Source organism: Salvia hispanica, chromosome 3 (genome assembly GCF_029641045.1).
Source record: "Salvia hispanica isolate PSC_SH4W2 chromosome 3, Shi_PSC_v1, whole genome shotgun sequence".
NCBI classification, from domain to species: Eukaryota; Viridiplantae; Streptophyta; class Magnoliopsida; order Lamiales; family Lamiaceae; genus Salvia; species Salvia hispanica.
In genome coordinates, this window is record NC_142694.1 from 10,866,188 (window position 1) to 10,880,024 (window position 13,837).

General features: G+C 39.1%; 2 protein-coding genes and 1 non-coding gene across 8 annotated transcripts; 1 reads left to right on the plus strand and 2 right to left on the minus strand.

Annotated features, from left to right (window-relative positions):
* The first annotated feature begins 1,237 nt into the window (after window positions 1–1,237).
* LOC125216569 (pollen receptor-like kinase 4) lies at window positions 1,238–3,789 on the plus strand. Its single transcript, XM_048118321.2, has 2 exons — window positions 1,238–2,743; window positions 2,874–3,789. The coding sequence occupies exons 1-2, from the start codon at window positions 1,504–1,506 to the stop codon at window positions 3,545–3,547; spliced, it is 1,914 nt and encodes a 637-aa protein (XP_047974278.1). The 5' UTR covers window positions 1,238–1,503; the 3' UTR covers window positions 3,548–3,789.
* Window positions 3,790–6,067: 2,278 nt separating this feature from the next.
* On the minus strand, window positions 6,068–6,139 carry TRNAE-UUC (transfer RNA glutamic acid (anticodon UUC)). Its single transcript has one exon. It is a non-coding gene; the product is annotated as a tRNA-Glu (tRNA).
* A 218-nt stretch (window positions 6,140–6,357) lies between these two features.
* On the minus strand, window positions 6,358–10,256 carry LOC125212048 (protein LNK1-like). Of its 6 annotated transcripts, none has more exons than XM_048112077.2 (9): window positions 10,100–10,256; window positions 9,393–9,488; window positions 8,712–9,280; window positions 8,319–8,637; window positions 8,138–8,212; window positions 7,271–7,945; window positions 7,008–7,156; window positions 6,789–6,924; window positions 6,358–6,701 (listed from the first exon to the last, which is right to left on the minus strand). In XM_048112077.2, the coding sequence occupies exons 2-9, from the start codon at window positions 9,414–9,416 to the stop codon at window positions 6,627–6,629; spliced, it is 2,022 nt and encodes a 673-aa protein (XP_047968034.1). In that variant the 5' UTR covers window positions 9,417–9,488; window positions 10,100–10,256; the 3' UTR covers window positions 6,358–6,626. The 6 variants fall into 6 exon arrangements, with proteins under 6 accessions (XP_047968034.1, XP_047968035.1, XP_047968033.1 ...); XM_048112078.2 differs by having other exon boundaries at window positions 9,393–9,482; window positions 10,100–10,254; XM_048112076.2 differs by having other exon boundaries at window positions 8,319–8,437; window positions 8,510–8,637; window positions 9,393–10,251.
* Between the last annotated feature and the right edge of the window lie 3,581 nt (window positions 10,257–13,837).

Genomic DNA, 13,837 nt, shown 5'->3' on the forward strand with positions numbered 1-13,837 from the left:
AGAAAAATTTCATCAACTTTTTTTGTTTGACCAGCCCATGGCGCCACAGCTCCGCCCTGTCAATTGGGCCACAATCTGTTCGTAAAATTTTTATAAATTGATACACACTAGATTTTTTTGAGAGATTAAAATAGAAATATTTTTTTTCTAAAAGGATGAAGAAATATAAAACAAATAAATAGCTGAATATATATTAATATAAAAAAATTTACACAAGTATCACCAAATTAAATAATTGTTCGTCTGAGGTTGTTCAACGTCACAAGAAATTCAAAAAATGTTTATTTAGATGAATAGAAAAAAGTTTAGAAAATAGTAGAAAATTGCTTTTGAGGAATTACTCCTAAGAACATCTCACGTCATATCTTTGAACATTAATTACGCATTTTAATACCCATACTATATCTTTTTGACGTCTATTAAGCATCTTAACACTCAGAGACAAGGCTATTAAAACGGTTAGCCGCACCTGATTTTAGAGAAAAAATCTCACCCCACTCGACCACCTGTGCCAGTACAGTTGATCCCCAATGTGGGTATTTGCATTCGATCCTTTATTTTTTATTAATTTTTTTTTACTTTTAATTCTACTTTTATTAATTATTATACATGTATGAAATTGATGGCCTAACGCGTAATGTATAATTTAAAGAGTAGGGACTTATATTTGTATGGATGACTAAAAGTTCACTTATTTTGGAACCCTCTAATGGTCTAAGTGTAAGACCATAATGCATCCCCTCAAAAGTATTTAAAGTAGTACTATAAATAAGTTATTTCTTGATTATATTGAAAGAGAAGATAATGGAAATAGGTTAGGGTAGTTGATAAGAATAGAGTCTAGTGTAAGATGGCTTATTTGAGTAAACATGCAATGAATGTATGACATATTGTTAATAGAAATCCACAATTATGCCTAGTGTATGTCACCATTCTATTAAGCTATTTGTCCCTAAACTAACCTAATTAATCAATTGTACACTATTAGTCCCTAAACTAACATAATTAATTGTACACTATAAGGTTAGACAATAGCATCAAAGGAAAAATTTAATGAAATTTTCCTACCTGTATGTGCCTACACTGAAATCAACCAACCTTTTCATTCCATCTGAATCCGTAATTGATTGAAACTAATGTAATGTGCATAACCCCCAATTGATGTATTGTAATCATCCTAGGTCACCACACTGCAATTCTATAGGCAACTAAACTGACCAAATTAATCTGTTGTCTGTCTCCATAATTTTATTACAACCATTTTATAGCATATGCTTTCCAAGTTCCAACAGCTGCCTTCCAGCACAAAACAACTTGGTGACATAAGCTAAACTGCTCACAACAAATGGACACACTTCATTGTGTTCTCAGCTCACTACCAAAATTTTCTTGTTTCCTCCTACAAATTACAAGCCCAACTGATAGCTGTCCCATACAACACAACTTATATCACTTCCAACACTTCCAAAAACCTCAATACTTCATTCCTATTCAAACTACACAATGCCCTCCTCTAATTTCACCAACTTGTTCATACTTACTGCAGCTCTTCTTGTCCTACACAAACCAGCCGCTGCTGTGGATGATGGGAGCGGCTTCCACGGATACGAGAGGGACGCCCTCTTGCACCTCAAGTCGGGGCTCAACAGCCCGTTTCTCGACAGAAATTGGACGGGCATCATGTGCTACATGGACAACGCCCCCTACTGGTATGGCGTCCAATGCCATAAAGGTCGAGTCACCGGCCTAATCTTGGACAGCATTGGCCTAACTGGAGATGTCAAGGTAGATGCACTTTCCAATCTCACCGAGCTACAAACGCTTAGCTTCAAGAACAATTCCATCACTGGGAGAGTGATGGAGTTCACACTAAATCAAAAGCTAAGAAGCATAGACCTATCAAGAAACAGATTCTATGGTGAGATCCCACCATCTCTCTTAAACCTCGATTCCCTCGAATCCCTACAGATTCAAGACAACAGCTTGACTGGTCCCATCCCAGGATTCAGCCAGTCGGGATTAACAAGATTCAACGTCTCTAACAATAAGCTTTCTGGTGAAATCCCACAAACCAAAACTCTGCAAGCAGTTGGGCTTTCTTCCTACCAAGGCAATGCAAATTTGTGTGGCCCTCCATCTTCAACACTCTGCAGTGTTAAACGGCAGAGTGTATCTGAGGCAAGTAGTGATCAAAGTTCGGGGGGACAAAGCCATGGCAACGGCCTTTTCGTGGCTGTTTTGGTGGTGGTTGATGTGCTGGTGGTGGTGATCATCCTCTTGCTCTTGTTCACGTACTACAAGAAATACAATAAGCTGAGGAAGGAGATGAAGGCGAAGGCTATCCCGGTTAAAGAAGAAGAGCACAACAGCACGATTATGGAGAGAGCAACAGAGAGGAGGATATCGGTGGGGGAAGGGGGAAATCTGGTGTTTGTGGAGAGTGATCATGGAACGACGACGTTTGATCTGGACGATCTGTTTAGAGCATCGGCTGAAGGGTTGGGGAAGGGCAATTTCGGAAACTGCTACAAGGCTATGATGGAGGTCGGGCCGACTGTGGTGGTGAAGCGTTTGAGGGATCTGAAACCGTTAAACAAAGATGAGTTTACAAGACAGATCACAGCCATGGCTGATCAAAAGCACCCTAATTTGTTGCCTCTTTTGGCCTACTTCTACTCCAAGGAGGAGAAGCTCTTCGTCTACAAATTTGCAGCTAATGGAAATCTGTTCAATCGAATCCACGGTAATACTTACTAAATAACCAATCAATCAATTAAAATCTCTCTTAATTAGACGTAGAAAGGTAGAACAACACAGATCTGCGAATTGAAAATTGATTGTAAAAATTTACCCTAATTGGAGCGATTTCACAGGTGGAAGAGGAACGAGGGAGCGAATCCCCTTCCGGTGGAGCTCGCGGCTGGCGGCGGCGCGCGGCGTGGCGCGAGCCCTAAATTACCTCCACGGAAACACGAGATCTCACACCGCCGTCCCCCACGGCAACCTGAAATCGACGAACGTCCTGATCGACGAGAGCGACGAGATCCTGGTGGCGGACTACGGCCTCACGTCGCTGATCGCGCTCCGGATGGCGGCGCAGCGGATGGTGGCGTACAAATGCCCCGAATACCTGTCGCAGAAGACCGTGTCGAAGAAGTCGGACGTGTGGAGCTACGGCTGCCTGGTGCTGGAGCTCCTGACGGGGAGAGTGCCGGCGCACTCGGCGGCGGAGGGGGTGGCCGGGGTGGACCTGTGCGGGTGGGTGCACCGCGCGGTGAGGGAGGAGTGGACGGGGGAGGTATTCGACGAGGAGATGGCGGTGCATAGGGGGGCTAACAGGGGGATGCTGAAGCTGATGCAGATCGCGCTGAAATGCTGCGATCGGACGCCGGAGAAGAGGCCGGAGATGGAGGAGGTGGCAGCGGAGGTGGAGGAGATCAAGACCGGCGGCGAATCGGAGGAGGATGATTACTCGTATTCGTCGTACGATCGATCGCTGACGGTGACGGAGACGGATGATTCATTGTCTGCAACTACGTCGGTGTGAATGGAGATTGCATGCATTTCTTCATCCCATTTCAAGCGTTAGTTAGGTTTCGACTCTCGAACCTATACTATTAAGGGCTCGTCTGGTAGTAGTGTAAATAATTAACATGGATGTATGGTTAATGGGCTTTCATGACTTCATGGGCAGAATTATATATTGTTTGGTTCAGCCCAAGCAAATTGTTAGTTGAATTGGGGTAGGCTTGAAACATAAAAGGCCCATGACTTTAATACCCTTCTTCATTTCCAAATTCCAATATCCGCTCCTCCCTCCAATTTTGCTAGGGTTTATGGTGGTAAACAAGTATTTAACTCCCGCCATACACGAATATTGTGGATTAGTTTCATTACATAGGGTTAATTATCACCAAATTCCCTCAGTTGCGCACGTTCTCGGCGACCGTCGATCAACTGAGGTCCCGCCGAGCATCGGAAACCACCGCGATAAGGTCAGTGGCTGATTCTCGATGTGTGTTTCTGTAAAATGGAAACATCAAACGGGAAGCATTATTAGACAGCAGACAACAAATTGCATCGAGCAGCAAAGTAAGCTAAATTCAATATACAACAAAAAATGAGAGCTGAAGGCAAGAAGGTAGTTTCTTGATGCAGAATTGGGAAGGAAGTGTGTGTACAAAATGTGAACTGAGTATTATGGACAACAATACTCCATTCACAATTAAAAATCAAAGACCACAAAAATCAATGTTAAGAGAAACAGAGTTCAAAATTGAATCACTGCACATATTAAGCAGATGCACCAATCGGGTAGAAATTGTTAAACAAATAATTCAGGATTGTGCATTTCATATAAACTTCCAACTATTTCTGTGATATGCACTTCAATTGTTCATTACACGCTTTTAGCTGGAAAAAAAAGGTCAAGCTTAACATTTGGTTTAAGGAAACCAAGCCTCAAATGTAATTCACATAAAACCAAGCAACTCTCTGATTATATAGGATACAGCTCGAAGCTGCGTTTTGGTTGTTCATGAAATGAGGCAATGCCCTCGTTATACTTTGAAACAAGTAGAGTGCGAATTTTGAAAATTAGCACCAAGCCTCAAACACAATGCCACCATGTCAAAAATGCAAAATTTTCACAAATTTTTTTCCCCCAATTCGCCCAAATCAATCACAGCATGCACCGACAAAATCGGAGTTTCTAAACCAAATTACCAAAATAGAATCGAAGAAGAACCCATAAAACGCCGAAAATCGATCCCTAAAACCATATGAAATTGACAATGAAAAAAAAAATGAGACATTTGAATCGGAGTTTACCCGGAATTTGGTCAGCTGCTCAACGAAAAATTGGACCTCCAACAGTAACAATTTGAAGATTTCAGAGAGTAAATTCGAACAATTGCTACATTTTCAGCTAAATCCTGAAATGTCTGTCACTTATACCAGCTCCACACCCTGTTGGAGTTGACACACCATCGCTAATAGTTGTAGATGTAGGTGGGAAACCCGCTTGGAGTATATCGGGTCGCTCGAAAAGTTTGCTTGCTACCAAACGCCGGAAACAAAGTGAGGAGGAGGGTGTTTCGAGTTGTTTCGGGCATACCAGTCGAGCCCTAAAAGTTTTACTAGTTGAGAAAAAATTTAAAATTCAAAATTTTCAAACTGTCAGAGACACTGACACTCTCATATTTGCTTATTCTATTAGGGCATCCATAACCCCGTCCCAAATCCAAGCTCCAAGTCCCCTCCACGTCATCATTCCCCTAAATTTGAGTCTCAGACCATAACTCCATTAACCCCGCAGGCTACAACTCGGGCCACAACTATTATTGTTGCACTATTCACAACTACAACCTATTTTACTCGTAAAATAGAATACGTTGAACAATTAAAATACGAAAAATTCATTTTTAATTCAAAAATAATAAATTATAAACTAAAAATTAAAAACATTGAACAAAATAAGAAAATCAAAATGAGAGCTCCACCTTCAAATTTCCAACATATAAGTATAAATTATATAAACTAAAAAATAAAAATGAGAGAACCAAAATAGTCTCCACTTCCCAATAAAAATAAAAAAAATTAAAATAGAATCCACTTCCCAAAATAAATTAAAATGCACGTTTCTCGCCCTCTCCCTTTCCCTCTTCTTCGTCTTCTTCATTCTTCCATTATTCCTCAAAAGCTAAAAAAATCAGAAAAGAGAAAAAAAAAAAGAAAAAAAAAAAAAAAAAAAAAAAAAGAGAGAGAGAGAATGGGGTTTGGGGCACTGCCCGGGAGGCTCGAACGCATGGCAACGCCAGACCGTGGGTGCGGACTGCGTCCTCGGGACGGTCCCAGGACGCAAATCTCCTCCGTTTAACGCACAGCCCGGGCCGGGACTCTGCTCATTGCGGCCCGTCCCCACAGTTCGCGTTCCAGTTCGCTCCCCCGTATTAGCGATTGCAAGTGTATGATTTTGTAAATTTATATGTTACCAAAAGTTATACGGATGGATTTAAGAAAATTTTATGACAAGTATAGAAATTTATTTTATTTGGGAAAATAAAAATTCCGTTGCCGGGAATCGAACCCGGGTCTCCTGGGTGAAAGCCAGATATCCTAACCGCTGGACGACAACGGATTATATGTTACGTTATGAACTACTAAAACTTGACAGTTAAAATGTTGAGGATTGGATATTGAAAGTTGGCTTCTTATGGCTTGGCAAAAAAATAAGCATTTATTGGGTTCATTATCGTTAAAAGTTGGTTAACGAGTAATCATCAATTAATAACTCGACGTTTCCCTGCTACAGAAATTACACAATCGACATAAGAAACACTAGTACAATGGACAAAATTAAGAACAAACACGTGGTGAGGTCTCTCTATCAGTAAGAGTTAGCACAACAAATTATTTTTCAAAGAAAGAAATAAAACACAGATGCACGCACACAATCATGGTAGGTATTATCATACTGGACTACAAGCAAAAAAAAGCATTACAACAAAATATGAGGAAACCAATTTGATGCGGTCTAAGGCACTTTCTATACATGGTGTGTGCTAACTTAACTTAAGGCAAGATAATATACATCCGTTTGACCTCTCAGCCATCGTATGCTCCTTCTACACCTCAGACACCTTTTCTTTGCTCGCCGAACTGTCGGACGATACAGGCAGACTTGCAGTAGACCCATTAACCTGCTCACGTCACACAGCATACCCGTATACAACCACACTTAGCTGGCGTAAATTATCATACAACGTTCACATGCAGAGGAGGCTTACCACACTGGGCGACTTGAAACTAAATGAGCTGCGAGCAGGAGTGGTAGATGAATCTGCAGGCCTGTGAAAGAGTAAGTGTGCTACGGAGCGATCTATAGGGTTCGTATCTGTTTCTATATCCATGTAACTGGTGCACCTACAAGGAAGCAGGGTATATAAGTCAGTACAAACTGAACAGGAGCAGTTGTAACAAAAGAAACTGGGAAACGAGTCATCTACCTATTTGTTCCTTCAGCCTCAGATGCTCCACAAGCGTCTCTTTCATCTCCAAAGCTATCATTGAGGTTCGGATTCCTTCGTCTTTGTTCAGCACTCTGAGCCAAACGGTACAAACTGTCCTTTATGCATAACTTTGTCCTCAAGTCCATCTAAAGCAGAGAGATAGGAGTTTAGTTTCAACAGATATGCATGTTTCATATTCATCACTTTCCAAACATTTGTTTCTCACAATAAGAGATAAGGAGGAACTAAGTAAGTAGTACCTGTTTTATAACAAGTTGGAGCTGACGAAAACTAGCTGCTTCCAGTGAAATATCATCCAAATCTGGAACATTTGTTGAGCTTTCTTGCATATTCGAGGAACCCATTTCTGTTGCAGTAACCGAGCTAGCTCCTTGGAGATCACAGTGATTCTCATATTTCCCTACTAAGCCGGGATCAGAGATCGTGGCCTGCATGGCCACACTTCCATTTCTGAGACTGGCAAGTTCCACAGGCAGATTACCTCGACAATTTTCTAGTTTCTCTCTTCGTCCACATTCTACTAAAGCAGGCTCCTTAAAAGGAGGGCCAGGAAAACCATCCATATATTGCAATTGGCCCGATGCTAGGTGGGATTCCCTTGAAGAAATGGATGCCAAGTCACTAGTCTCAGATTTGACCATCGATTGCTCCAGATTTACAGAAGATGGATCAGACACATGACTGTCCTTTATATGGATGCTAGAGATCGGATTCTCTAAACAGCTACCTGAATCAGAAGCCGGAGTATGCGACTGTTGATGCATGTGAATCAAAGCCTCGTCTGAAGTCAAGCCAGAATAGGGCTTCATGATTTCTTTTTGCAGATCACTGATCTGAGGAAGACCATTTTCAAGGTAATGCACTTTACCCTCAGATTGACTCTGGAGCTTGATCTGTTTTTTGTGCTCACTGGTCTGAAAAGAGAATCACAAATTTATAAGGTCATACCGGTGTACTGTAGGATATGCATAAACAGAGTTAATGACTCAAAAAAATGCATAATCCCATAATCTTCCAGGCCGCAGCCAAAGTAGCTGGATTATCATGTTATACCAATTTCACTATCATGTGCAAAATTTGAGTGGAAATAGTCAATGGAAACTTACCACTGCATGATTGCCTGCTCTGGAATGGCTGCTAGTTGAAATTCCGGCCTGTGTATTAGCATCGGGTCCTTTTCCCTGCAAGGTATCATATCAGTCGTGTGTTTGAGGTCACTACATAACTGTTGAGCAAATCAGAAGGGACCTGAAGCATAGTTCAGATAACATATATGCATATAGATACCTGCTCCGGAGGGACGAACCCATCTTTATTATCCTCAGTATCAGGCCCAGTCAAAAAAGACGTATAAGAATCAGAATTTTCTGTGTTCCAAGAACAGTCCTTGTATCTAATGGGTGTATCTGTCATGGGAAAATTATTTGGGGAGTTCCCGTTTGAGAAGTCACGATTCTCTGAAATAGTTTTCACCTTACTTGGATCAGGAAATGGGAACTCAGCGTCAGACTTTAGAGCATCCCCAGGCCCGCCTATATAAACTGCTGATGATAACCAACTCAACTCATCTTCTTTACACACCCCAAGGCCCAACGTTGAATCGCTTCTGAAATGTCATGTGTATAAGTGAAAAGAATATAAAAACATTGAAATATGTGCGCAGAAACGGATCATGGTTACCTAAATATCCTGTCGATATCATCAAAGTTCTCTATTTCAGACCAACCACCATACAGGAGATCACTAGAATCTTTGTTCTGAGCGTGTTCAAAGAAACTATGATCATTGCCAGTATGATTTACATCACCAATCGGAAAACTGAATGGGCTGTCATCAACTAGACTGGGGTTTTCATTGAGAATCACATCGTGCTTAAGCAGTTCACTACTATTTAAGTCACTATTGTTGCTCTTCAAGCCATGAGGCAACGGCGCGGTACTATCACAAGCTAAACTTGATGCTTCTTTGTGCAGTTCATTGTCTGATCCAGAAATGAATGGACCACTGGGAGACCATGAATTGTTCTCCAACATAGTATTATTCAGAGGTGAAATTTCACTCTTCTCCATTCTATGATCACCATAATTAGTGGCAGATCCTCCAGTTTTATTCGAAACGTTAGCTACTTCACAGCGGCATCTCTTGTTGTTTTCTCCTAGGGTGAGATGATCAGTAGGCCTCTTGGAACGATGATGGGGCACTGTACAATCATCATCCAGGAAGAAATCATCCCAAGCGATGTCTACACACTGTACCAGCAGTTACAGAATTTTAGCTGTAATAACTGCAGAAAATACTTCCATTTGATGAGTGGAAGGTACAATAACTGATCATTGAAGAAGATAGAGAACAAAAACTTACCTCATGCGTGAACAAGTCTGACATTCCTTGAATCCTCAGCCTGCAGTCAGACCGTATGTTGTTTTCTTCATATTTAGTTCCGAATCTTCCCTTTCCCTCCATCAAAGAACCCGCAAAAACAATGAAACTAAATTATTAGAATTCACTTCTCGAAACTTCAAATTGTGTGCCTGATTCCCAAAACAGATAAAAGGATATACCAAAACAAGAAAGGAACGAATATCAACAAATTAAACCAAGAAAAATGAATTCCAACTGAACAAGTTCATCCGTTTCCTAGCATCGGGAATCACATAACAGAGAACGAAAAACAGAGTGCATACAAGAACAAAATGAAGTCAATTATGAAGTCACTAGACTGAAATTTTCTAAATATATAAAAAAACAGCTGAATCAAACAAAAACTCATCACCAAGTTTCAATCTCCTCACTTTCGATTTCAATTTCTTAGCAGCTCTATTACAGAGTAGATCCACCAATCCAAATCAACAACAAATTAAAACATGCTATGCAGCTAATAACAAACAAATAAACTGAAACAAACAAACAGTCATCACCAAGCAAGCTCCGATCAGCTCCTTTTCGATTTCAATTTCTTGGCAGCTCTATTTACAAAGTGGATCCACCAATCCAAATCAACAACAACAAAACTGAACAAATTAAAGTATGATCCGCAGCTAACTAGTGCTCAGTCTACATAAACTCACCGCAAAATCAAGCTGTAAAACCCAAGTATGAAGAAATCCTGGCTTCGCAAAATCTGTCCAGCAACCCTAACTGTGGTTGTCAATCGAGGAAGTTCTAGAGAGAGAGCAAAAGAGGGGTTTGCAGAAAAATTTGTCGCATCGAAAATTGGGGGAAAAAATGTTAGTTATTCGGCAAGTTGGGTTAAATTAAAGAAAATGGAGAGCCAGTAAAGCACCACGTGGCAGAGGAGGGGCGGTTGGAAATCGGAGTATCGGAACTCGTGGTTGAGAGAGGTGTTAGAGATACGATCAGTTTCTGCGTTCTGATTGGTCCAATGGCCGCGAGGGGAATTGTGCGGAGGGCACGTGTCAGTGGAGCCAGTGCGGGTGGGCCACGTGCCATTGACTCTTGACATATGGATTGGACCATCATGGCTTGCTTGTTTTACTGTGACACTTGGTCCACTTTTTTATTTTTCTTTTTCAATAAATTATGATTATCATGTTAATGATTGCTATGAATTTAATTTTATATAGATTGAAATTGAAATTTCGATGTGGAGTAAAAACAGACTATCACATGTTCGGGCTCTCTAGTGTATTTAGAATTTAGATCATTTAACTTTTTCTATACCAATGAGACTTGATTATTTCTGGATTCGGAAATGCCTATTGAATTTTGTTATATATTGGTGGAATGAGATCCGTCACAAAAAATGTTGAGTCGTATTTCCTTTTTAGATTCCAACTAAATTAAGTTATTTTCTTTTTTAATAAAAATAAAATATTCAGTCACTTTTATTTTATTTTATCACCTACTTTACTCTTCATTTATCTTTCAACACAATTTCTTAATCTTCTTATCCAAAAATTTTGACTCAACTTAATTGGAATGGAGGGAGTACTAATTAAAACTAATTGGGAATGCAATATATTTTTCCAAATTATAGTTTTGCATATCAATTTTGAAATCCGCATGTAAATTACTAAATTGCAAATAATCAAGATTTTAGTGTTGACATAGCTTTGATAACATTCTCACGTGACACTATCAAACGATAACTAAAATCCCATTACATTATAGGCCGCAATCTAACCATAATTTCATTTGTTAGATCGTCAAATTATGTCAAAGTTTTTCATATGTTCTAAAATCTTTAACAAATTGATATATTGAGTATAAAATCAGAACAAAGAGGTGCAAAATGTTGATTCAATCATAAATAAAACCAACAAAGTTGATGTCAAATTTTGCTCACCCCTACTCCAAGCAATAGGGGTTGAAGGTAGTCCACTCATCACGAATCCAAACGCATATGCCAAAAGTTTTACAAGCATAAATATGCTGCATTGGCAAAACAAGGATCCCACAAAAGTATTTTAATCTCTTGCATGAATAGTACAAGTCGTTATTCCTATTCTTTCACTGAGATAAAGATTGATGCGATTTCACATCTTCATATTGTAAGAAAAATATTTGATTCTTAGTATTTCAGAATCTCAACGATACGACATTACCTTGGAATTCGAATGCACGAGATCTTGACAGCTGGCGCGAATATTCGGACCTATTTAGATCTGCATATTGTCCATCCATTTAATTATCCACTATGTCACCCACAAATATGAATAAATAATTAAATAAATTAACTGAAAAGGACTAGCACATTTTTGAGACCTGCTGAATTCCTTATTTTTCTACTACCTCTCTAATTAATTAGAGGATAAAGATCCAAAATTGCGGCTTCATCGAATCCGGATATATCTTTTATGACTAGTAAATGTCTTTTCTGTTGTGGGTTAACTGATTAATGATATTTAATGTCAAAGTAGTTCTGTTTAAGTTTGGTTTGATATATTGCGACAATTAGAATCATCATGTATTAATAGTAATATAACTATAAACGATTTATCATCGTATTTGTACACCTACAAAATGATGTATCATCCTTTGAGAAGTCCAAACTATAGCCTAATTATACATGGAATGGGTATAAGCTTTCCATATAATTTACAGTGTTCCATTGTTTATATATCTAGTTGGAAGCATGACTATATATATTTTCACTTGTCAAATATATGTTAGCAGGACATACCAAATAGGATCGATACCTTGATGAGGATTGACCACGGAAATTTTTTTCTACTTATAGATCTACTCAGCACCTCTTAAGCTTTATTATTTGATATGTTTACAAAATTACTATTCAAGCTACTTCTAGATAGATTGCTTTCAACAACGAAATCCTTCACAAAAAGAGAAAAAAAAATAATTCGAGGGTATTAATTTGAAGGAAGAAATGGATTACATATCAAATTAACTCAACTACTCTGAGGAAAGTGGATGGACTACAAGGAAGCATGATTCCACCATTGCTTTGGAAGCCATAGACTTGGGCAGCTTCATTAAGAAGGCGTTGGAACTGCGGGTTTTTCAAGAAAGAAATTGGGACCACGAATCTGCACATCTCTTCGCCCACATACACCGCGATGTGCCCTTTGGGGGCTCGTTTCTTCTGCCCTAGCTCGTTTCTCGTCTGCATCTTGCAAATTCCCATCTTCTTATATACGTTGTTGCTGTTGTTGTCGTTGTTGTATGTGATAATGTGTGTGTAGTTGCTGAATATAATATATGAAGATGATGAAGCATATATGTATTTATAGGTGTTTGGAATTTGGAGTGATTGATGCAAGTTTGTAATAGGGGAAGCACACAGCTGTAGTATAGTAAGGCATGCTGCAGTGGAAAATGTTGACAACGTGGGATAATTCCTCTTTCTTGCAAAACATATCATGTTTTTTCAACATATGTGTGTCAGTGTGTGTAATTATAGCACATAGTATGTGTTTGTGTATCATCTTGATTTGATGTGTAACGTTCTTGATCGACTATTTGTTGCGTCCATGCACGCTCGGAATTGAATATCTATTTTTTATATACAAGTATAAAAAAATACTAGTACTACGTACTTTTTGAACTTTTGAGTGATGAGGATGCCTAATTAAGCCTAAATTTATACAGGGATTTGTGAAGTTTGGCATTGTTTAGGAGATCAAATCATCTGTGTAAGTTGTTGATTACTAACTAGTAACTACCTAGCTATAGTGTATTAGCGTGACTCTATCCTAAGGTAAATACACATGCATGCACAGAAGTAGTGACGGACGCTGAAAAAATATTGATAGAGAGATTCTACTAAACTCGTTTTCTTACGTTCACACTGTCACACACATATACACGATTAGGTTACTTGTTTACTTTTATTTTACCAGTCTCATCTTTTATAGCCAAGTTTCATTATTATTCTATTTTTTGTGATATTAGTAATTTGTCTTTAGTAACATCACCTTAGTAAGGACTAGAAATGATTTTTAACAATTCCGATATATGAAAAGGTTGCGACTGGCACCTCAAGTATCCCCCACTTATGTGTGTGCCCCAAGGATAGTGCTCAAATGAGAAACTGGCTTGGTCTTTTGTTTGTTGAGATATGTTTGGTTTGTCATCTGATGGTTTGAGCATTTTCTTTCGTACTTTATTAAAACACTTGAAACCAGCCTTAACTAAATATCGTGAAAGTGAACAACCTTTTAATTCCAAAAAAAATGTAACACTCCATAGTTATGAGTGAGATTAGGATTGAAAGTTATACTATAGTTAAAGATTTGATTAGAACGGTAAGAGTTGTGAAAATCAATCGGTGCCGACTATGAAATGACTGATCAATAGTATTAATTAGGTGCAAGAAATAGTAAAAA

Bases quoted from the DNA above. Each gene is read 5' to 3' on its own strand.
- LOC125216569 (XM_048118321.2), top strand. From the start codon at position 1,504: ATGCCCTCCTCTAATTTCACCAACTTGTTCATACTTACTGCAGCTCTT. The intron at 2,744-2,873 runs GTAATACTTACT...GCGATTTCACAG, and splicing joins TCTGTTCAATCGAATCCACG to GTGGAAGAGGAACGAGGGAG.
- LOC125212048 (XM_048112080.2), bottom strand. From the start codon at position 9,494: ATGGAGGGAAAGGGAAGATTCGGAACTAAATATGAAGAAAACAACATA. The intron at 8,213-8,318 runs GTATCTATATGC...GATACCTTGCAG, and splicing joins GGTTCGTCCCTCCGGAGCAG to GGAAAAGGACCCGATGCTAA. The intron at 6,925-7,007 runs GTAGATGACTCG...GCTTCCTTGTAG, and splicing joins GAGGCTGAAGGAACAAATAG to GTGCACCAGTTACATGGATA.